Consider the following 24,349-nt stretch of genomic DNA (forward strand, 5'->3'; position numbering starts at 1 on the left):
GGCAGTGTTCCATAAGATGTTGACTCTATGGACTGAGTGCTCAAGGAGACGAATTCTAAAGCCAATAGAGTAGATCAGATAGTCTATGACATGTACATGTGTATATTTATGAAATATATATTACATATAAGTGAAATATGTAAAAATGAAAATATTTATATAAAGAAGAGCGAATACACTGTGGAGAGAATATAATATATAATGTGGTGAACTGGTAGCAGAACAGTTGGTGCTCAAATTCAAGCTTTCCCATTTACATTGAGGCTTATTTTCTTCATCTATAAAAATGCAAATAATAAGAGCACTCTGAGTACTTTAATATATGACACATAATAAACATCTATGAAATGTTAATAACTATAATTACTATTGTATTATTTTGGGATCATGTAGAAAAAAGGAACTGGGAAGGAGACTCAAAAAGGGTCCTTAGAGAATTAAAATACTTAGGAAAGAATTGAAGGGAAATCAAAGGAGGAGAAAGTTTTAAGGAAGGAGTGATCACTGTCATTGTCATAAAAGACAGGAAGGGCAAGTTCAAGGAAGAAATGCAAATGGCCAGAAGATACACACAAGAAAAAAGGTTTTAAATCTCATATACAAATAATAACTTCAAAACATGAAACATCATTTTTGACCTATCATATTTGTGTTAATGAAAACATAGGTAATAGTACCTATTAAAGACATGGGGAGATTAGCCCTCTTCAATACTCCATGGAACAAGCTGTTGGTACTTTTTTGATAGACATTTTGAAAAAATTTTGGAAAAAATTAACAGTGTTTAAATTCATGTGTCCTTTGATTCTTATTTTTTTTTTCTTATTTTTTTTTTTTTAATTTTTGACAGGCAGAGTGGACAGTGAGAGAGAGAGACAGAGAGAAAGGTCTTCCTTTGCCGTTGGTTCACCCTCCAATGGCCGCCGCTGCAGCCGGCGCACCGCGCTGATCCGATGGCAGGAGCCAGGATCCAGGTGCTTTTCCTGGTCTCCCATGGGGTGCAGGGCCCAAGCACCTGGGCCATCCTCCACTGCACTCCCTGGCCATAGCAGAGAGCTGGCCTGGAAGAGGGGCAACCGGGACAGAATCCGGCGCCCCAACCGGGTCTAGAACCCGGTGTGCCGGCGCCGCAAGGTGGAGGATTAGCCTATTGAGCCACGGCGCCAGCTCAATGTCCTTTGATTCTAAAATACGACTTCCAGGAATCTGTCTTTTGAAATCCTTGTACAAATGCACAGTGGCCCATTATGTGACAGTTGCAATTACTAGAGGAATGTATTTTTTTTTTTAAACTTTTATTTAATGAATATAAATTTCCAAAGTACGACTTATGGATTACAATGGCTTCCCCCCCATACCGTCCTTCCCACCCACAACCCTCCCCTTTCCCACTCCCTCTCCCCTTCCATTCACATCAAGATTCATTTTCGATTATCTTAATATACAGAAGATCAGCTTAGTATACATTAAGTATGGATTTCAACAGTTTGCTCCCACACAAAAATATAAAGTGAAAAATAATAGATGATTTTTTTTAAATGATGATGAAATCAGAGCAGACCTATTGTCATGTTTAATCCCAGTGAGAGTCAAGTTGGGAGTTGATAATTTCTTTTTTTTTTTTTTTTTTTTTTTTTACAGAGGATCAGTTTAGTATGCATTAAGTAAGGATTTCAACCGTTTGCACCCCCATAGAAACACAAAGTGAAATATATTGTTTGAGTACTCGTTATAGCATTAAATCTCAATGTACAGCACATTAAGGATAGAGATCTTACATGAGGAGTAAGTGCACAGTGACTCCTGTTGTTGACTTTACCAATTGACACTCCTGTCTATGGCATCAGTAATCTCCCTATGCTCCAGTCATGAGTTTCCAAGGCTATGGAAGCCCTCTGAGTTCTCCAACTCTTATATTGTTTAGACAAGGTCATAGTCAAAGTGGAGGTTCTCTCCTCCCTTCAGAGAAAGGTATCTCCTTCTTTGATGACCTGTTCTTTCCACTGGGATCTCACTCGCAGAGATCTTTTGCCAGAGTGTCTTGGCTTTCCATGCCTGAAATACTCTCATGGGCTTTTCAGCCAGATCCGAATGCCTTTAGGGCTGATTCTGAGGCCAGAGTGCTATTTAGGACATCTGCCATTCTATGAGTCAGCTGAGTATCTCACTTCCCATGTTGGATCACTCTCCCCTTTATTTACTCCATCGGTTAGCGTTAGCAGGTACTAGACTTGTCTATGTGCTCCCTTTGACTCCCAGTCCCTCCACCATGACCAACTGTGAACTGAAATTGATCACCTGGAACAGTGAGATGCCATTGGTACATGCCACCTCGATGGGATTGAATTGGATCCCCTGGTATGCTTCCAACTCCACCACTTGGGGCAAGTCAGCTTGAGCATGTCCCAAATTATACATCTCTTCCCTCTCCCATTCCCACTCCCATGTTCAACAGGGATCACATTTCAGTTAATTTTCAACACTTAAGAATAACTGTGCATCAATTACAGAACTAAACCAGTCATATTAAGTAGAACAGATAAAAAAACTACTAAGAGGGATAATGTATTAAGTTGTTCATTAACAGTCAGGGCTATGCTGATCAAGCCACCGTTTCCCATAGTGTCCACCTCACTCCAACAGGTTTCCCTCTTGGTGTTCAGTCAGTCGTCACCGATCAGGGAGAACATATGGTATTTGTCCCTTTGGGACTGGCTTATTTCACTCAGCATGATGTGTTCCAGATTCCTCCATTTTGTTGCAAATGACTGGGTTTCGTTGTTTCTTACTGCGGTATAGTATTCTAAAGAGTACATATCCCATAATTTCTTTATCCAGTCTATCGTTGATGGGCATTTAGGTTGGTTCCAGGTCTTAGCTATTGTGAATTGAGCTGCAATAAACATTAGGGTGCAGACCTCTTTTTTGTTTGCCAATTTAAATTCCTTTGGGTAAATTCCAAGGAGTGGGATGGCTGGGTCGAACGGTAGGGTTATCTTCAGGTTTCTGAGGAATCTCCAGACTGACTTCCATAGTGGCTTGACCAGTTTGCATTCCCACCAACAGTGGGTTAGTGTCCCTTTTTCCCCACATCCTCACCAGCATCTGTTGTTGGTAGATTTCTGCATGTGAGCCATTCTAATCGGGGTGAGGTGAAACCTCATTGTGGTTTTGATTTGCATTTCCCTGATTGCTAATGACCTTGAACATTTTTTCATGTGCCTGTTGGCCATTTGGATTTCCTCTTTTGAAAAATGTCTATTGAGGTCCTTGGCCCAACTCTTAAGTGGGTTGTTGGTTTTGATGTTGTGGAGTTTCTTGATTTCTTTGTAGATTCTGGTTATTAACCCTTTATCTGTTGCATAGTTTGCAAATATTTTTTCCCATTCTGTCGGTTGTCTCTTCACTCTCCTGACTGTTTCTTTTGCAGTACAGAAACTTCTCAATTTGATGCAATCCCAATAGTTGATTTTGGCTTTGACTGCCTGTGCCTCCCGGGTCTTTTCCAGAAATTCTTTGCCTGTGCCAATATCTTGAAGGGTTTCTCCAATGTTCTCTAGTAACTTGATGGTGTCAGGTCGTAGATTTAGGTCTTTAATCCATGTTGAGTGGATTTTTGTGTAAGGTGTAAGGTAGGGGTCTTGCTTCATGATTCTGCACGTGGAAATCCAATTTTCCCAGCACCATTTATTGAATAGACTGTCCTTGCTCCAGGAATTAGTTTTAGATCCTTGATCAAATATAAGTTGGCTGTAGATGTTTGGGTTGATTTCTGGTGTTTCAATTCTGTTCCATTGGTCTATCCATCTGTTTCTGTACCAGTACCATGCTGTTTTGATTACAACTGCCCTGTAGTATGTCCTGAAATCTGGTATTGTGATGCCTCCGGCTTTGTTTTTGTTGTACAAGATTGCTTTAGCTATTCGAGGTCTCTTGTGCCTCCATATAAATTTCAGCACCATTTTTTCCAGATCTGAGAAGAAGGTCTTCGGTATCTTGATTGGTATTGCATTGAATCTGTAAATTGCTTTTGGGAGAATGGACATTTTGATGATATTGATTCTTCCAATCCATGAGCATGGAAGATTTTTCCATTTCTTGGTATCCTCTTCTATTTCTTTCTTTAAGGTTTTGTAATTTTCATTGTAGAGATCTTTAACGTCCTTGGTTAAGTTTATTCCAAGGTATTTGATTGTTTTTGTAGCTATTGTAAATGGGATTGATCTTAGAAGTTCTTCCTCAGCCATGGCATTGTCTGTGTATACAAAGGCTGTTGATTTTTGTGCATTGATTTTATACCCTGCTACTTTGCCAAAATCTTCTATGAGTTCCAATAGTCTCTTAGTAGAGTTCTTTGGGTCCCCTAAATACAGAATCATGTCATCTGCAAAGAGGGATAGTTTGAGTTCTTCCTTCCCAATTTGTATCCCTTTAATTTCTTTTTCTTGCCTAATAGCTCTGGCTAGAACCTCCAGAACTATATTGAATAGCAGTGGTGAGAGGGGACATCCCTGTCTGGTACCAGATCTCAGTGGAAATGCTTCCAACTTTTCCCCATTCAATAGGATGTTGGCTGTGGGTTTTTCATAGATTGCTTTGATTGTATTGAGGAATGTTCCTTCCAAATCCAGTTTGCTTAGAGTTTTCATCATGAACGGGTGTTGTATTTTATCAAATGCTTTCTCGGCATCTATTGAGATAATCATATGGTTTTTCTTCTGCAGTCTGGTGATGTGGTGTATCACATTGATTGTCTTGCGCACATTAAACCATCCCTGCATACCAGGGATAAATCCCACTTGGTCTGGGTGGATGATCTTTCTGATGTGTTGTTGCATTCTATTGGCGAGAATTTTATTGAGGATTTTTGCATCTATGTTCATCAGGGATATTGGTCTGTAATTCTCTTTCAGTGCTTCATCTTTCTCTGGCTTAGGAATTAAGGTGATGCTGGCTTCATAGAAAGAATTTGGGAGGATTCCCTCTTCTTCGATTGTTCTGAATAGTTTGAGAAGAATTGGAGTTAGTTCTTCTTTAAATGTCTGGTAGAATTCAGCAGTGAATCCATCTGGTCCTAGGCTTTTCTTTGTTGGGAGGGCCTTTATTACTGTTTCAATTTCTGTCTCAGTTATGGGTCTGTTTAGGTTTTCGATGTCTTCCTGGTTCAATTTAGGCAGGTTGCATGTGTCCAGGAATCTATCCATTTCTGATAGGTTTCCCTGTTTGCTGGCATACAAGTCCTTGTAGTAATTTCTGATGATTCTTTTTATTTCTGTGGTGTCTGTTGTTATGTTTCCTTTTTCATCTCTGATTTTATTGATTTGGGTCTTTTCTCTTCTTTTTTTAGTTAGTTGGGCCAATGGGGTGTCAATTTTGTTTATTTTTTCAAAAAACCAGCTCTTCATTTGGCTGATTTTTTGTAATGTTTTTCTTGATTCAATCCTGTTGATTTCTTCTCTGTTTTTAATTATTTCTCTTCTCCTACTAGATTTGGGTCTGGTTTGCTGTAGGTTTTCTACATCCTAGGTTTTCTAGATCCTTGAGGTGAATTGAAAGCTCATCTATTTGGTGCCTTTCCAATTTCTTGATGTAGGCACCTATTGATATAAACTTTCCTCTTAACACTGCTTTTGCTGCGTCCCATAAGTTTTGGTATGTTGTGCTGTTATCCTCATTTACTTCCAGAAAGTTTTTGATTTCTCTTTTGATTTCTTCTATGACCCAGTGTTCATTCAGGAGCATGTTGTTCAATCTCCATGTGTTTGCATATGCTCTAGGGATTCCTGAGTTGCTAATTTCCAACTTCATTCCACTGTGGCCTGAGAAGCTGCATGGTTTGATTCTAATTCTTTTGAATTTGCTGAGACTTGCTTTATGGCCTAGTATGTGGTCAATCCTAGAAAAGGTTCCATGCACTGCTGAATGTAAGTCTTTAGCTGTAGGATTGAAAGTTCTGTAGATATCTGTTAGATCCATTTGGGCTATAGTGTCATTTAAATCTACTGTATCCTTGTTGATCTTCTGACCGGATGATCTGTCTATTTCTGAGAGTGGAGTATTGAAGTCCCCCAGTACTACTGTATTGGGGTCTAAGTCTCCCTTTAAGTCCATTAATAAATCTTTTAGATAAACTGGTGCCCTGTAGTTAGGTGCATATACATTGATAATTGTTATATCTTCCTGTTGAATTGATCCCTTAATCATGATATAGTGTCCCTCTTTGTCTCTCTTAACAGTTTTTGTGGTAAAGTTTATGTTGTCCGGTATTAAGATGGCTACGCCCGCTCTTTTTTCATTTCTGTTGGCATGGTATATCTTTTTCCAGCCTTTCACTTTCAGTCTGTATGGATCTTTGTTGGAAAGATGTGTTTCTTGTAAGCAGCAAATAGATGGGTTTTGTTCCTTAACCCAATCAGCCAATCGGTGTCTTTTAACTGGACAGTTCAGGCCATTCACGTTCAAAGTGACTAATGATAAGTGGTAACTTTGCCCTGCCATTTGCCAAATATATATGCTTTGAATTCCCTGTGATCTTTTGCTGTGAGCTTTCCTTCCTTGGTTTCCTTCCTTTACCTTCTTTCATATTGATGACCGTGTTTCTGTGTTTCTGTGTGTAACACATCTTTAAGCATCTTTTGCAGGGCTGGACGAGTGGCAACAAATTCTTTCAATTTCTGTTTGCAATGAAAAGTCTTTATTTCACCTTCATTCACAAATGATAGCTTTGCAGGATATAATATTCTGGGCTGGCAGTTGTTCTCTCTTAGTACCTGGGCTATATCTCGCCATTCCCTCCTAGCTTTTAGAGTTTCTGATGAGAAGTCAGCTGTGAGTCTGATTGGAGATCCTCTGAGAGTAATCTGACGTTTCTCTCTTGCACATTTTAGGATCTTTTCTTTATGTTTCACTGTGGAGAGTTTAATTACAACGTGTCGTGGTGAGGATCTCTTTTGGTCGTGTTTATTAGGGGTTCTGTGAGCTTCCTGTACTAGGATTTCTCTGTCCTTCTCCAAACCGGGGAAATTTTCTGCTAATATCTCACTAAAAAGGCCTTCTAATCCTTTCTCCCTCTCCATGCCTTCAGGAACTCCTAGAACCCGAACGTTGGGTTTTTTAATAGTATCCTGAAGATTCCTGACAATATGTTTTAGATTTCTAATTTCCTCTTCTTTTCTTTGGTCTGACTGTATCCTTTCCTGTTCTCTGTCTTCTAAGTCCGATATTCTCTCTTCTGCTTCACCCATTCTGTTTGTAAGGCTCTCTATTGTGTTTTTCATTTGATCTATTGAATTCTTCACTTCAGTCACTATCACAGTTTCCTGTTGTACTAGTTGTTTCGTTTCATTTTGATTCCTCCTTAATATTTCATTTTCATGAGAGAGATTTTCTATCTTGTCCATTAAGGATTTGTGTAGTTCCAGAATTTGTTTTTGAGAACTTCTTAATGTTCTTATCAATTTTTTGAGATCTGCTTCTTGCATTTCTTCTATGTCATCATCCTCATAATCTTGAATTGGGGTGTCTTTTTCATTTGAGGGCGTCATGGTGACTTCCTTGTTTTTATTACCTCGGTTTTTGCGTTTGTTATTTGGCATATTGGAGATATTTGGTTTCTTCACTGTGGTGCTTTTTCTTGTTATACTATGACTCTAGATTAAGTGGACTATCTGTTTTTGATGGAGCCTTAGGGCTTGAGATGGGTGTGGCCTGAGAGCTCTGTTTGGTGTGCCAAAGGTGACACTCCCAGGTTAGGCGTGGTAAATCTCTCTCTCTCTCTTTCTTTTTTTTTTTTTGATTCAAAAGGGAAGTAATTCCGCACAGCTGAACGAAGTTGGAGGTAGTTAGCAGGCAAATGATATACCCACAGGAGCCAGAGATCGGAAGCTCTTTCCCAAGAACCCCACAGGGAATCTGTTCGGCCCTCAGAGTGGGCTCAAATTCTCCTTCAGCCTCCCACTGGGTTGCCAAAGTTACGGAATTGTAGCGTCTCTGGAGAGTGCTCACGTGAATTCCGTGAGTTCTCTCCCCCACCGTCTCTTTTTTCACAGTCTCAGTTCAGTGGCACCACAAATTTACTAGGTCCTAATCTCCTGTTAATTCGCCCCGCCCAGAGTCAGGTTTTTCTGCTAGGCTCAGGGCCGGTGCAGACCTGAGGTCGCTCTGCTTATGACATATGTCCAAGATGGTGCCTGCTCTTTGTCTTGCTCGCCCTTGAGAGGTGAGCGGAGAGAGAGAAACCCGTGTCCGTACTAGTCACCCTTTTTTTTTTTTTTCTCTCTCTCTCTCTTCCAGTTAGCCTTGTGAACTCCCCCCCCCCCCCAGGGGTCGTTCCCTCTAGTCTCCTCTCTCCACTTGCCTGCCGGTGTCTCGGGCTATTGAGGTTCGGCTCACCTCGCGTTCCAGCGCTGGTGTGTTGAGTCTGCCACTGGTGTCCCGAACTGTGGGCTCCCACGCTCTCCACGCAGGTCCGCTGTGAGTCACGTGTTCCGGAAGAGTTTCTTCTGCTGTTTCCTCCCCTACTCTTCCTTGAACCTGCAGTATCTCCACTTTTATTAAACTATCTCTCCCCAGACTATCAGTGTGCTCCCTTCCTATTCCACCATCTTGCCGGAAACCAGAGGAATGTATTGTTAAAGTCATAGAGTAATATACTAGACGATAATATACTAAAACATAATGAAGAATAAATGAGATTATTACACAAAGCTTTAGCACAGTATTTGGTTTACAGTAAGTGTTCAGTAAATATTTTTACAACTCTGCGTGTTCATCCAAACTGATAGGAAGCTTGAAAGCATGGAGCATCAGTGTCATCCTTGTCCCTGTCAGTCATCTCTAGGACATGCCTGCCGGAAATTATTTCAGTGTAATTGTTGATTGGTCTAATGCTGTCAAAGCCAGCAGAAGGAGCAAATAGAGGCAACATGTTCTCCCTCTCTTTTTAAAAATCATTCCATGTATTCTTTTTTTTTTTTTTAAGATTTAGTTATTTGAGAGAGTCACAGACAGAGAGGGAGAGACAGAGACAGAGGTCTTCCATCTGCTGGTTCACTCTTCAGATGGCTTCAATGACTGGAGCTGGGCCAGTCTGAGTCCAGGAGCCAGGAACATCTTCCAGGTCTCCCATGTGGGTGCAGGAAACCAAACAATTGGGCCATCTTCTGCTGCTTTCTCAGGCTCATTAGCAGGGAGCTGGATTGGAAGTGGAGTAGCTGGTACTCAAACCAGTGCCCATATGGGATGCTGGTATCACAGGCAGCCACTTTACTTGGTATGCCATAGTGCCAGCCTCAACAGGCTGTCTTTATAAGAAGGCAGAGGGGGAAAGTACCTCAGTGCCCCTTAGCTTATTAGTAATCTATTATCCTGTTGATCATTTGAACAAAATGGAACAGCCTCTTGAGGGCTAGGGAGGAAGCCAAAGGGAAATAGGAGGAGAGTGGGTGTTTGGGGGTGATTGTGTTCAGAGAAAACCTGTAGCAAGGAGAAAGAAAATGGATGCTAAGCCCAGTATGTTTTGTGGTGGCCAGACCAGTCTTGGGTGAGACCTTACTGATGAAATGTTAGGCTCTGTAAGTTGCTTTTATATTCCTGTCCTATCCTTTGTTAGTAAATAGCCCCACACCACCTCAGTGAAGGGAAAGAAATAGCTAGCAAAGCCTTGGTCTGAATGAGTGCAGGGCACGATCCGTGCAGCACTCACGCGCCAAGGAGCAGCATTTTTCCAAATCAAGGTTCTAGGAATAGCTGGAGGCACTGGGACAGATAAAGAAGAGAACTCAGGAGCCTTGAGTTTCCTGCTTTAGGGGCTCCCTTATGGGGATCAGGTGTTGCTAAGCCACAAGGAGCCAGCTCAGTATAACTTATCTTTAGCAGAGCAGTGGGGAGCTCCACTATCAATAACCAGTCTGCCATGCTCACAACAAGAGACCCAGAGGAAGGGGAAGAGAGCAAATGGACCACTGGTTTCCTGGAGTGATGCCTGAGATTCCAGAAAGTTTGTGTTTGGTGGAGCTTGATTTAGTGGTGTTTTCTGCCATGGAGTATGAGTAGGGAAAAAGCTGCGTTTCTGCCACGCATTTGCTATGCAGGTGTGGAGGAAAGAGCACTATACTCCGAGACAAGGCACTTCCTGTGTGAATCCCAGCTCTGCTCTGTGGCTTTAAGTTACTTAAATATTCTGCACCTCGATTTCTTCATCTTCATTCATTCCTTCAACAAACAGCTGGTTAGCACCTCTTAAGTGCCAGGTGCAGTTAGAGCTGCAGGTGCTAAAGGAGATAAATAAAACACGATCATTAATCTTAAGAGAACAGCAGTCGAGTACAAGAGACAAACATGAAGAAATAATGAAACATGGAGTCGGAGTTCTGGAATCGAGGTCTCAGTGCAACGAGAGCAGAGAGACTGGGAGAGCTGGAAGGGCTTCCTGAGAGGGTGACATTTGGGCTCTTTCTTTAAGGGCAAACACCAGTTCATCCCAATGGAGGAGAGAAGCCATTCCAGGAGGAAGGAACTCCACGTGCAAGGGCACCGAAGCATGACTGAGGCAGCAGACCCCAGGAGTGGCATGGTGAGTACCTCTTAGGTGTTGTCTAGGGCAACATTTCTTAAAGGGGACTGCAAAGAATGCTGATTCCAAGGGCTGTCTGCTTACATATCTGTGTGACAGAAATTTGTTTAGGCAAAAAAATAAACTAGGTTAACAAAGTGACACAGGTTACTTTCCTGAAAGTCTCCTGAAGTCTCTTCATATTTGAAAGGTCTCTATTAGCATAATGAGAACAAATCTATTTTGTTTTTTTAAAAAATATGTATTTTTACTCACTTGAATTCTTTTTGGAATGGTCAGTGATTTCCATTTTGGCAAATAAAACTTTGCACTATGTTTAGAAGCAAAGCAAAAAAGCTAAGGTTCGGTTTTGTTTAAAGCAAAGAATATAGCACATGCTTGAAGTAAGGTCACAAGAATTCTGTTGTGGTGTGGTTAAGAATCTGGAGCCTACCTCAGGACATAATGAAGTCTTTCTGAACAAGATCTGGCTCACCAACAGACTGCTTTATTTGATCATAGAAACATGATGTCAACATCACCTTATGAACTAATTTATGATTCATGATTAAGAGAAGTAGTTCTGAAGACAGCCAGCCTGGTTAAAGTCCCCAGAATGAATCAGCACTTTGCAGATTACAATCCTGGGAATGAGTACCTGTCCTTCAGCATTGTTGTGGGAATAATCGAGATAATTCATGCAGAGTTCACAGCAGAAGGCCTGGCCCATGGTAATCAGGTGTGGGATAATGGCTATTTAATTTTTATGGAAACCTGGGTTTTGACCTTACCATCTTCCAGTTACACCACTGGGACACGGAGCACTTGCCGACAGGGGCTGGTGACTTGGAAAAGTTACCCCTGAGCTGATGTGGAAAACATTTTGGTTAACATCTCAGAAGTGATCTAGGGCTTATAAACTCCTGGATGCACAGATAATATCATAGAGAAGACAGTGCTGACACACACTTAAACCTCAACAAGATAGACCTGGTGGAGGTCTATTGGGCCTTTCAGGGAACAGGAGATTTCAGGGAAGGGGAAGCCTGCCACCTTGTGGTGGCAGGGTAGTAGACTGATTTCTAGTTACTGTCCCAGGCAGTTTATTTGTCCATCTCTGATCTCATGCGGCCCCTGAGCAACTGAATTAATGTGTCTTTATCCTCTGCTGATTTGCAGTCCCATTATCTCTTGGTTTACTGCTAAGGAAGTTAAAGTGCCAGTCAGCTTTCTGTATATCATGCAGACCAGTAGTAGAGAATGAACTGAAGTCTGTAGTGGAATTTGCATGTTAAAAAAGGCCATGTTTCTCACAGAATTTTGTATCTCACATTTCTGTGAAACTATTTATTTATTTATATGAGAGACATCCCATCTTTCAGTTCAGTCACCAAATAACCTTTTCCAAGTCGCCAGCCCCTGTCGGCAAGTGCTTTGCGTCCCAGTGGTGCAACTAAAGGTGGTAAGGTCAAAGCCAAGGTTTCCATAAAAGTAAAATAGCCATTATTCCACACATGATTGCCATGGGGCCAGACCTTCTGCTGTGAACTCTGCATGCATCCTCTCCCTGTCGCTGGGCTGAGGCCAAAGCCAGGAACCAGAAACTCTGTCCAGGTCTCCCCCATGGAGGAAAGATCCCAGGCACTCCAGCCATACTGTTATGTCCCAAGCTGTGCATTAGCCAGGGTCAGGATCTGGAGCCAGTCAGCAAAGCCAGGCACTCTGACGTGGGACAAGGGCATCCTAACCACTAAGCTAACTGCCAACTGCTCTGGAACAATATGCATTTTTCTCAGGGAAGTGAGGGCTATGAAAAAAATACACAGAGGTAAAAATAGGTGATAGAAGAACAATAGAAACTTTTGGGGTCAGTCTTTTGGACCATATTACTTGTAACTCCAGCTCAACTCCTCTGGTATTGGGCACTCAGAGGTTTTACAAGGTCTCTGGGCTTCAAATCTCTCCACTTGTGGGAAAAGTCCCCTGAAAGTCATGGAATACATGAGGCCCTACCTTAGATAAGTGAGCCGGGAGCTGACGTGCGTGCCTGAACAATGGGGATGCGTTCCAAGAAGTGTGCTGCTACACAATTTCTCCCTTGCACAGACATCATCGAGTATAGAGTGGACTTAGAGAGACCCCGGTGCTCTCAGCCAGCGCTTGATGTGGCATCCTGATGCAATTGAGAGACGGCAGGCTGCTGCTGGCGTGACACAGCGGATTATTTTACAGTCTTTCGTTTTTTACAAATAGGAGTACACACTAAAGTAATGATAAAAATATGGTGACAACACGAGTCAGTCACATAGCCACTTATTAGCGCCTTCAGGTGTTATGGGCCCTAAGCGTCATGCTGGTATGTGACTACAGTGCAGTAGGTCTGTTTATACCAGCAGCACCATACACGTGTGAGGAATGCTTTATGCTACCACAGTAGGGCAGCCGTGACGTCACTCGGCAACAGGTCCACTGTGATCTTGTAAGCAGGAAAACTCAAGATGCCGGGCCCGCTCTGGAGGCCTCTTGGAAGTCAGAATTTGAGGCGTGTGGGGTACGTGGTGAGTGCAGCCATCCAGCTTGGATAAGGCAGTGATGTGGTGCTGGGAGAGAGGGGCCCTGTAGTGAAGGAGAAAAAATGAGCCAAAACCCAGAAAAATGCACAAATGGTTTTTTCCTTTCCTGTAGGTCTTCTGTTATCAGTAAAGAGTAAACCTCTATACAAGAGAGCCAACAATAAAGGCAACCTTGTTGATAACAAAAATCCTGGACTACAAAATGTTTGTCAACACGGCTAGCAGTGCAGATCAAAAGCCAGACCGCACTTTTTTTAATTTTTTAATTTTTATTTTTTTTTACTAAAGACTCTGGAGATAAAGGTTCACTTAGCAGCAGCATTACAGGTAAAGCACCCAAGAGTCGTTAGAAACCAGGACCCTGACCTGTAACTTGGAGGAAAGAAAGCTTTTAGACACATGTTGATTTAACTTATGTCTTGTCTTGTCTTGTCTTCTCTTTTCTTCTCTTTTCTTCTCTTTTCTCTTCTTTCTTCCTTTCTTCCTTTCTCTTTCTTTCTTTCTTTTTTTCTTTTTAAAGATTATTTGAAAGGCAGAATTACAGAGAGATAGAGAGAAGGAGAGACAGAGAGAAAGGTCTTCCATCTGCTGGTTTATTCCTGAAATGGCTACAACCATCAGGGCTGGGCCAGCCTGAAGCCAGGAGCCAGGAATTTCATCACATTTCCTGTGTGGGTGCAGGGCCCAAGCACTTGGACAGTCCTCTTCTGCTCTCCCAGGTGCATCAGCAGGGAGCTGGATCGGGAATGGAGCAGCTGGGACACAAACCAGCAGCTGTATGGGATACTGGCACTGCAGGTGGAGCTTAATCTACTATGCCACAGTGCCAGTCCCTAAGATATAATTTCTTATGTCTTTGGGACACCGTTATCTTCCATTCCTCCTCCCCCACTTTTTTTTTTTTTCAATTTATTTATTTGCTTGAAAGTCAGAATTAGAGAGGGAAGAGGTCTTCCATCCACTGCTTTGCTCCCCAGATGGCCACAATGGCTGGTGCTGGGCCAGACTGAAGCCAGAAGCCAGGAGTTTCTTCCAGATCTCCTACATGGGTGCAGGGGCCCCAGCACTTGGGCCCTCTTTCTCTGCTTTTCCCAGGCCACCAGCAGGTAGCTGGATCAGAAGTGAAGCAGCTGGGATTTGAACAGGCTCCCACATCGGATGCCATCGTCGCAGGCAGCAGCTTTACCCTCTATTCCACAATGCTGGCCCCCATTTCCCCTGCTCTAACTTTGATTTCTTTCTACTCAGTTCTCATAGCTAAGCAGTTGATCTACTATTTGGAGGTGTTTTTAGTCACAGATCCTTCTGAATCACTTGTCCTCATCTGATTGGCTGAAGTTGTAACGTGATTCAGAAAGGACCTTTTTTTTTCATTTTCTAAGTGAAGAAACAAGGAACAGGAGAGGCTAAGTGATTTGTTCAAGGTCAGCGGGTGATTATAAAGCAGGCTTCCTGAATCGCAGACGATCAGTTACCTTTTGCACCCTGCTGCGCTACCTTCGCCAAACTGCCTTCAAGACCCTCAGTCTGGAGAGGAACGCTCGCTGAGGTTGGTTGGGAAAGAACTTCCAGGTAAGACCGTCACTCTTGAGTTATGTTCCTTCCTTCAAGGTTACGTTAGCAACGCCTTGACTTTCCTGCTCTCATGTTTTCTCAATTGTCTTAGCTGATGTAGTGGAACTCAAAGACCCTGCGTCGGTGGGGACACGTGTTTTCCTACCAGCTCCTCTGCTGCTCACTCAGTACTCACAGAACCACATTTTCATCCAAGAAATTATTTCAGTCATTGGTCCAGCCTGCAAAGTCTACTAATCAGTTGGTACCCAAGAGACGGTGGTGTGCAGTGTTCTGCTGTGGCTTGTTCACAGATTGCTAAGCTTGCGACTGCAATGCTTGTAGGCGTGGCACTTGCAGTCAAGGTCCCAGGTTGCAGGCGGGGCTGAAGGCATCTACATCCTAGAACCCTTCTATGCAGTGCTTATCAAATGGGCACTTTCCCTCATTGTTCATTGTAGCCCTCCCTGGCGACGGGGCTGCTGTTCCTAGAATACTCTGACTTGACTGCAGTAGCCTCAGAATTGTTCCCAGTTCCCTAGATCTGGTTGACAATGGATTTTCAATGGCTGTGGTAAAGAACCAGAAAGCAGCAGCCATTCAGACTCCCATTCTGAGCGACACCAACATTTTAAACCTTTTACAATATTGTGAGACCTGAATTTTAAAGATCTCCAAATTGACAAATGTGTGTGAATGAAACCACAGCATGAAGTGTAGCATCATAAAATTTCATAGTGTACCTGTTTTTTGCATTTGAAAATTGTTAAATACTTTGTTTTTTATTGTCAGTGTAAAGTTGTTTTCTGAGATTTTGATGGTAAAGTGTTTTATGAAATGGTGGTGATAATGAGTGGTAGTTACAAAGAATTATTTTCACTGCCTGTGAGAGAGATACAGATCTTGTTTCACTCTTCAAATGCCTGCAACAAGAACCTAGGAATCGGGGCTGCTGCTGTGGCACAGTGGGTAAGGCCTGCAGTGCCAGCATCGCACATCCCATATGGGTATTGGTTCGAGTCCCGTCTGCTCTATTTCCAATCCGGCCCCCTGCTAATGTACCTGGGAAAGCAGTGGAAGATGACCCAGGTCCTTGGGCCCCTGTACCCAAGTTGGGGACCCAGAAGAAGCTCCTGGCTTCAGATTGGCCCAGCTCTGGCCATTGTGGCCATTTGAGGAGTTCCCAGTAGATGGAAAAGTCTCTCTCTACCTTTCAAATAGATAAATAAATAAATCTAAAAGTGAACCAGTGGATGAAATCATCTCTCTGCCTTTCAAATAAATAAACATTAAAAAAAAAAAAAGCAGCCAGGAATCAGCAACTCAGTATGTGAAAGTCTAGTGGTAGAAGAGCATCCCTGCTCTACCTGAGAATGGGCGCCACCTTGTGTCCTCTAAAGGAACAAAAATAAAGTTAGACTACCAGTAAACAATTCTTAAAGAACACATAGGAAGAGGAAATGATTAAATCTGTAGCATGCTGTTAGGATGGCTTAGAATTTAGCTTCTGAACTTTAAGTAGTTGAAGGTATGTACAGCTAAAATGATAGTTTTAAATGTGTAAAATTAATTTCTATTTCCTCATCTTTTGTTATTTTTTTGAAAGGCAGACACACAGAGATCTTCCAGCTACTGCTTCATTGCCTAAATGCCTGCAACAGCCAGGGCTGGGCCAGGCTGAAGTCAGAAACTGGCTCAGTCCTGGTTTCTCAAGTGGGTTGCAGGGACCCAAGCACTTGGGCCATCATCTGTTGCCTCTGAAGGTGTGCATTAGCAGGAAGGTGGAATCAGAGGCACAGCTAGCTGGTCCTTGAACACAGGCTACATCCAATATGGGCTGCACACATCCCAAGTGACATCTTACCCACTGTGCCAGAGGTCCACCTCTGTCCTTATTATCAATTTATTTGAAAATAGTACAACTTAAAAAATACATTGGGTCAAAATACATTTAGAACTAAATAATCAGAATTAAAGTGATTAATAAGATGCTACAAGATAATCTGACAGTGAAGTCTTTCCTCTTACAAATGCTTCTTTTAATTAAAGATTTATTTATTTATTTGAAATGCAGACTTAGAGGAAGAGACAGGGAGAGAGAGCAATCCTCCATCTACTTGTTCACTCCTCAGATGGCTGCAATGGCTAGGACTGGGCCAGGCTGAAGCCAGGAGTCAAGAGCTTCTTCCAGATCTTACACGTGCATACAGGGGCCCAAGCACTTGGGCCATCCTCTGCTGCTTTCCCAGGCAGGTTAGCAGGAAACTGGATTGGAAGTGGAGCAGCTGGGTCTCAAACCATTGCTCACAGTATGCCAGTATTACAGGTGGCGGCTTTATCCACTATGCTACAACACTGCCCCTAACAAATGTTTCTTAAATGCCTATTATATAATAGGCACTATTCAGGTTATTGGACACACCAATGAGTAAAAATGTAACTAACTACCCTATTTTAAATTTAAAAGAAAATTATAGTCCCTGAAATGTTGACAGATTATTTTCATAATTCAGACTTCTTCTGTTCTGAACCAAATATATTTTGACAATATGTAATTTGCCCATTTGCTTCTCCAAGTGCAGTTGTAACACAGGCAGAAACTTCATTTTAGTTACACTTTTTTTCTAGGAGAGAACAAGTCAGATAATATATTTTATTAAATACAAAAATATGTACATGTTACACAAATTATTTTAGTGAAAACTACCCAGGAATTTACCAAATTCCTTAATAATCAGATTTCTGTATCTTGCTTTGGCCAAAAACCTGTGACAGGTCATGGAAGGGACCTAGTGAGTACTGAGGACATTTAGCAGTCCTGAGAACAAGGAGGAATTCTTGTCTGGAACTCTGAAGATGGTTTTATATCCTGTACACAGATTTCTTCAAAAGGAATACTTTAAAAATAAAAATAAGTTATATAAAGAATTGTTTAGATGGGTTTAGTAATGCCTCAACTTCGGTATTTGTGAAGAAATCACATGTAAAAGCTGTCACCTCAATGGAATTAAATACTATTTTTAAAACAGCACCTTAGACTAGTGGTCCCAGACTTTGGCAGGTGTAAAACAGATTGTAGGCCCCACCTGCAGAGTTTCTGACAAGTTCCCAGTCTGCCGGTCTGAGCAGGACATCCAAACTAGTAAGTCATGCCCACGTGTTTGCTTTTTCTAATAGAGAATAAATAAAAGAACATTTCAGCTACAGCTTCATCAAACTTACAGTTTTTACAGACTCCTGAAATGTTCTACTGGAGAATATATAATTTGTTTGCCTTGGCTGACAGTTAATTCCCGAGTTCAAAGAACAGAAACATAGGACAGTCTAACACTGGAAAATCTATGACTACAAGAAAATATTTATTTACAAAATTTACAGCAATAATCAGAGTACAGGGTTTTTGTTCCAGTTCTTCCCTATGCCTCTTCCATATGGAAAAAATCCAAGAAGAAATCATGAAGAGTACTATATCAGAATGAGAACACAACCTAACAAAATGAGTCACACTTGTATCCTGTCGGTTCTCACATTCAGTACTCAGATTCACAAACTTCTTCATCTGGGCAGCAGTAATATTCCACAAAACATATTTGTCCATCTTCATTTTTAATCATGTACTGTAATGAGAGGAATCCTCGGTTATCTGTCCGAATGGACACTTTACAAGATAGGACTAAGGCCTTTGTAGAGGGTTTCAGTAGAGAGATCTTGTACCTGTACAAGAACAAATAACAAGCTGTGATTTGGACATAATGCAGTGCTTACAACTCCAGGCAAAGGACAAAAACTTAGCCAAGAACTACCACACAGTAAAAATAAGAATAAAATACTTATCTAAGTACTAACATTTTCTCTTCATTTTTTATTCATCCATTATTACAACTCCAACTCAGTAAGTAAATCCAGCAGCCTACCATTCCTTTTTAAAAAATAGTACATACTTTTAACAGTAAAGTTAATTTTTAAACAAAAATTTGGCATTTAACCTCACCTTCATCACTGGTGGCAATCTGTATATTAAGAACTAACCCTGGGGCTGGCGCTGTGGCATAGCAGATAAAGCCGCCGCCTGCAGTGCCAGCATCCCATACGGGTGCTGGTTTGAGTCCTGGCAGCTCCACTTCCAATCCAACTCTACGCTATGGCCTGGGAAAGTAGTAGAAGATGGTCCAAGTCCTTGGGCCCCTGTACCTTCCTGGGAGACCCAGAAGAAGCTCCTGGCTCCTGGCTTTCAATCAGTGCAGCTCTGGCCATTGCAGCCATCTGGAGGAGTGAACCAGTGGATGGAAGACCTCTCTTTCTCTCTTTGCCTGTGCCTCTCTATAACTCTGCCTTTCAAATAAATAAACAAATCTTCAAAAACAAAAACTAACCTGTTAACTTGAGTCTGATTACAAAGGAATGTTTCCATCAAATCAGAATCTTTGGGATAGTCAAGGTGGGAGCTTCCTGCATTTCCAAAAGTAGACAACCTGCAATGGAAAATGAGTGAGTTGTTTATTCTTTGGCCCAACACTAAACCACATTAGGATCCAAATAAAACATTTCCTTATGAAGCTCATTCTGGCAGGTGAAACAGACATCTAAGTGTTCACAACGCACTGTAACAAATGCCATAGTAAAGATTCCCACAGGATGCTGTGGGAATAAGGGCAACTGGCGACTACACCACAGCTTTAAGAAAATCAAGTCGCAGAAGTAATGGGGGGAGGGTGGACCTGACATTCACTTTCATTCCTTAATCCTACTGTTATCAAATAGCTTTTTCTTATCCTTAAGTCAAAAATATACAAGGAGAGAGAACCGACGCTTGACGGAAAACCCTGAAGTAAGTACACGGTAAGTACACGGTAAACCTCGGGTCCTGTCCCCTCTTGTACCACCAACCAGCTGCAGCATTTCTGAATCTTAAGGCAGTTTCATGATTTGCCTTGCTCCATAGTATCAGCCACTTGTGTGTAAACAGTTTGCAAATGTGGATATGTTGATTTGATCTCTACAAATTTATTAGACATTTGCTATGGGATTTTGCTGTGGCATGTTGGTAGGTCTAAGAGCAGTGATAAACACACCTAGGTGTCAATTTTCTTCATGCACCATCTTCCAGCTGTTAGTTTTCCCAGAGTCCATTCTTCTCTCTTCCTGTAACATAACCCCTTCCTCTAAGCATTTCATCCATGCCCAGCCATGATGCTGGTTCCCAAATCTACGTATCCAGATTAGACTGACTTCTCAGTGCTGTACCTATATATCCAATTACCCCAAGTATTACAGGCACCTTTAATTTGACCTAACCAAGTCCCACCTTCACATCACTAAATCATTTCCCACCCTAGAGATGAAAAATATCATATCTAGTTCACATGGTGAGAGAGATGACTTAGAAAGGGGTCCTACAGAATACTGTTAAGTGCCTGTAATGGCAATTCATATCACCAGTGGGTCAAATGCCCACCTCTTGACTAATATTTTAATAAAATACCCAAAGCCAAAATTTTAACTGCCTAATGCTATGAGAAAGGCATGAAATTCTTCTAAAGTAGATACAAAATAAACAACTTTTACCTCTTATCCCTTATGTATTTAGCTTCCTTACTCTTAGTATTTCAAGAGAATATTTCAAGAGAAAAGAAACATTCAGATTTTTCTCTCTGAATTGTTAGAATCTCCACATCGATTTTCATCCTGCAAAGACTTGCCAGGAGCAGCTGGGCAGTTTCTGACAGGTGTTCCTACTGCAACTGCCCTCCCCCGGAAGCTTTCTTTGGCAGATCCTCCTCCAGGACCCATGTGTCTGCTGGTATCACAAGGATCTCTAAGCAGGATGCTTCTGAAGGGTTTGCAAGTGTGTTCTCTGCTGTTTCACTGTGTCTTCACCTTCAGTTCAACACAGTCCTCTCATAATGCTCTCTAAGATGGATCTGCATATGGCAGGTGATCAACAGTAAATGAAACGTAGAGAAAACATCTGCTCCCCTTTACATCCTGAACTAGGGTGAATTAAGAGAATTAAGAAAAAATATATATATATATAACACAAACACTTTCTCCAAACATTTAAGTGCATTTTTCTTCATGATATGAACTGATTTACAATCATCAGTAGTATGACAATGAAAACCCCACTGATTTATGAATTAGGAGACTGGGCTTCTCATCTAGAAACCAACGTGACCTAACTATGAAATCCTATATATTGAGTCTTCTTGGGTCTTAAGTTTCTTGAGCTGTAAAATTACGGAAGTTCTGAAAATTCTATTAAGTTGGACCATAAAAATTCTACATCTTCAGTGAGGAGACAGCATACAGACCAAATAACCATAACTATACTGCTCTCAAGTACCTGAAATAAGGCTTTTCAGGAGACATGGTGATCTGTAGGACCTCACTTGTCATATCCAACTCGGAAAATGCCTCCCGGAGTCCCTCTGACTGCAGAATAATTTTATTAATAACGTTGGTGCTGCAAAAATCAAAATCCAGAGTATCCTCAGGCTCCTGAGTATTGATCTTGCAGACTGTCACCACTCCGCCTTCTTCCAGAAACAGCATCAAAGGGTGGCCGTAACCCTGGTAACACATCCGAAGTGCAGTTAGAGTCCCTAAAATGGTGAAGAAATCACACCGCTAGTTAATGGCAGGGAAAAGCAGAAACCAGTTCTGGGAGCAATTTATTGTATTCAAAATTTGTTTGCATTCTTAAGAAATCCTGTTTATAAGTTATGTTTTCATTTCTTTTGGGCATTATTTTTAGGAATGGAGGAATTCAGTAACCATAAATGTAAAACTATAGGAATCCCCAGAAGAATTATTTTATTTTGTAGGAAAGCAAGTTGGATATTAGGCGAAATTCAGCTATGGTTCTCTAGATAATATACTTTAGTTTTATCCTGACAATTCCACTATTACTGCTTATACATGTTTTAATACATTGCTTTCTGGCACTCCGTTATGGGATGTGGCAGCTTAACCTGTGGTGCTGCACTGCCAGTGCCCTATAAACACACTCTTACTTGACACTCGAAAATGTCAGGGTCCACAAGAGTAACCACTGACAAAGAAACTGGTTTAAGAAATTCTTTTAAAGAAATGCTTTTATGCTAAATAACACTGCATTATTCTCATTCTGTATAATGCTGTTGTGTCTTTATAATAAAATGGTTTACCTGGCGTAGGACTTGATCCAAAAATTGATAAGCAGTCTAAAAGGACAGTTAAATTAATGCGAAAAGTAATGGACTCTTCCTGAACTATGAACTCTTGAAATATTCCAGCCTAAGAGAAGATAAGCACAGAGATGGTTACACATATTAAAGACTGAAAACTCACATATAAGATTCTAGGTTTCACTGTTTTAAAAATAACTATACTGTGCTGACCCCATGAGATGTTACCTAACTACCAATCAAAACATCTTAGTTTTGTCAACTGTTTTCCATTAGAACATTACTGCTCAGTGAAGATGCAACAGTAATGGAGCTCCCATGCAAAACCTTGTGAAGGGTCCTTTCTCTCCGTTTTTTTTTTTTTTTTCCTGGTAAGGATTTACTTATTTGAAAGTCAGAGTTACACAGGGAGAGAGATGGAGAAAGAGTTTCCATATGCTGGTTCACTCCCCAGATGGCTGCAACAGCCAGGGCTGAACCAAGCCAGGGACAGGGGCCAGGAGCTTCTTCCTAGTTTCCTGTGTGGGTGGCAGGGGCCCAAGCACTTGGGCCACCTTTGTGCTTTCCCAGGCCATTAGTAGGGAGCTGGATCAGAAGTGGAGCGGCCTGGCCGTGAAACAACACAGATATGGGGCGCCAGGATCTCCATACCACAAAGCCGCCCCTCTCTCCGTTCTTGCATGTAAAACTGTCCTTTTTTGTGCCCATCAGTATGGCTAAGGTCATTTGGAAAACAATCTAACAATGCATTGTGTGATACTAGTTTTCAGTTTCTTTGAGAAGAATCAAGTCTTATTTATTCTTCCATGCCTGGGGTCATAACTGTGAACTCGGGTGTTTCAAAACAAAACAAAACAAAACTGAGGGGCTGGAGCTGTGGCGAAGTGGGTTAACGCCCTGGCCTGCAGCGCCGGCATCCCATATGGGCACCGGTTCGAGACCTGGCTGCTCCGCTTCTGATCCAGCTCTCTGCTATGGCCTGGGAAAGCAGTAGAAGATGGCCCAGGTCCTTGCACTCCTGCAGCTACGTGGGAGACCGGGAGTAAGCTCCTGGCTCCTGGCTTCGGATCGGCGCAGCTCCGGCCGTTGTGGCCATCTGGGGAGTGAACCAGTGGATGGAAGACACCCCCCCCCCCCCCCCCCGCCACCTCTCCTCTCTCTGTGTAACTCTGACTTTCAAATAAATAAATCTTAAAAAAAAAAATGAGCAGAATCCAAAATCTTTTCTGAACCATACAAATATTTCCGTGTAAGACTCTATTACAGCCAAAAGAAGGAAAAGCATTTTTCTAAAAGGGAAATAGCTACTAAAGAGCATATAGTCTGGAAACAAACATTTGGGGTTCTTATCTCAACTGTTGGGACTGCTGGCAAATCGATTAACTGTTTGCACATACGTAAAACGGGAGCAACAGAAGGTGTGGGGCTACCGTGAGGATCAGATGAGCCGAACACCTAGAGGACTGGCTAGCCTAGGGTTTAGCTTTCTAAACGTCAATCATTATCATTATTCACCATTATCTCTGTTAAGATGGGGAAAGAATGTTTCCAGGAGAGAAGACACCTTAAACGCCATTCTGTTTTCAGACTTAACTTGTCTACTGAGACCTTTCTCGGGCTGGAAGGCGCCCGTTGCGTACCTGGATGAAAGCGTTGGCTTGCACACACTTCGCATTTTCCACTGTGACTCGGATTCCATTCTTAGTAGCGAAGCAGGTGGCGTGCTCGCGGAAGTGAATGGCTTTCAGGATCGTGGAGAGGTTCCTGACGTTGTCCAGGCTGGCCACTAGGCTGTACTGGACACTCTCGTCCTGGATCCGCTGGGTGAGCAGCGGCATCCTGCCTGGCACCTGGGGCCCACACCCGCTCCCGAGGATCTCAGAGCACCTGCCGGGGGTCGGAGATAACGTGGAAGGGGCCAGGCGAGGCGCCACTGTAACTGTGACCCTGCGGGGGATTCTTGTCTTCCCAGTGCGGACGGTAACACGGGGAAAGTAGCTTAGAACGAAAACACGCAACCCACAAAGGAGGTGCACTAGGGGGCCAGTCACGCCACTTATCCCCGGATCCGCTCGGGCCACCTCGCGCCACCAACCTGGCTTGCAACCCGACAGGCAACCGGGGTGGGGGCGCTCGGGTCCTATGAGTTTCTCCCAGAGTCCGAGACAACCAGTTCAGCTGCCCGCGGGACAGCACCCGCTTCCTAGGGCCGGGATCGCGAGCGCCGGAAATCCTACCCTTGTAGAGGGGGCCAGACACCCGAGAGCCCGGCCCAGCCTGGACACCGAGCAGGAGAGCTGCAGCTCCCGGAATACCACGGAGCGGGCGGCTCAGCTCCCGCCACTATCTTCAGACCAGCTCTCCGCTTCGGCCACCGTCACCACAGAGCTGGAGGAGGCCTAGAGAGTCGCACGGCGGCACCACCGAGATCGGAAGTAAGCGCCAGAGAGTCGCGGAAGAGCCATAGAGGAGAGCGAGCGGTATCATCGAGACCGGAAGTAAGC

At 42.6% G+C, this 24,349-nt stretch overlaps 2 protein-coding genes across 9 annotated transcripts in view; one reads left to right on the forward strand and one right to left on the reverse strand.

Annotated features, from left to right (window-relative positions):
- The window catches only part of TTC23L (tetratricopeptide repeat domain 23 like), a 63,167-nt gene extending 47,184 nt beyond the window's left edge, over nt 1-15,983 (forward strand). For 3 of the 8 annotated variants that reach the window (XR_011381998.1, XR_011382001.1, XR_011382000.1), the window contains exons 12-14: nt 10,463-10,573; nt 13,238-13,452; nt 14,508-15,983. Coding sequence is in view for 4 of the 8 variants with exons in the window: in XM_051853533.2 (XP_051709493.2) it covers nt 10,463-10,544 (82 nt within the window). In the remaining 4 variants the exon portion in view is untranslated. Of the gene's footprint in view, nt 1-10,462; nt 10,574-12,658; nt 13,453-14,507 lie in introns of those variants that run through there. The other 5 variants (XM_051853533.2, XM_070056638.1, XR_011381999.1 and 2 more) reach the window with 4 other exon arrangements.
- A 2,034-nt stretch (nt 15,984-18,017) lies between these two features.
- RAD1 (RAD1 checkpoint DNA exonuclease) lies at nt 18,018-23,683 on the reverse strand. The gene is made up of 5 exons (XM_002714103.5): nt 23,486-23,683; nt 21,846-21,954; nt 21,023-21,281; nt 19,053-19,151; nt 18,018-18,393 (listed from the first exon to the last, which is right to left on the reverse strand). Exons 1-5 carry the CDS (start codon nt 23,681-23,683, stop codon nt 18,210-18,212), a joined length of 849 nt encoding a protein of 282 aa, XP_002714149.2. The 3' UTR covers nt 18,018-18,209.
- Between the last annotated feature and the right edge of the window lie 666 nt (nt 23,684-24,349).

The sequence above is a fragment of the Oryctolagus cuniculus genome, chromosome 14, assembly GCF_964237555.1.
Source record: "Oryctolagus cuniculus chromosome 14, mOryCun1.1, whole genome shotgun sequence".
Taxonomy (NCBI): domain Eukaryota; kingdom Metazoa; phylum Chordata; class Mammalia; order Lagomorpha; family Leporidae; genus Oryctolagus; species Oryctolagus cuniculus.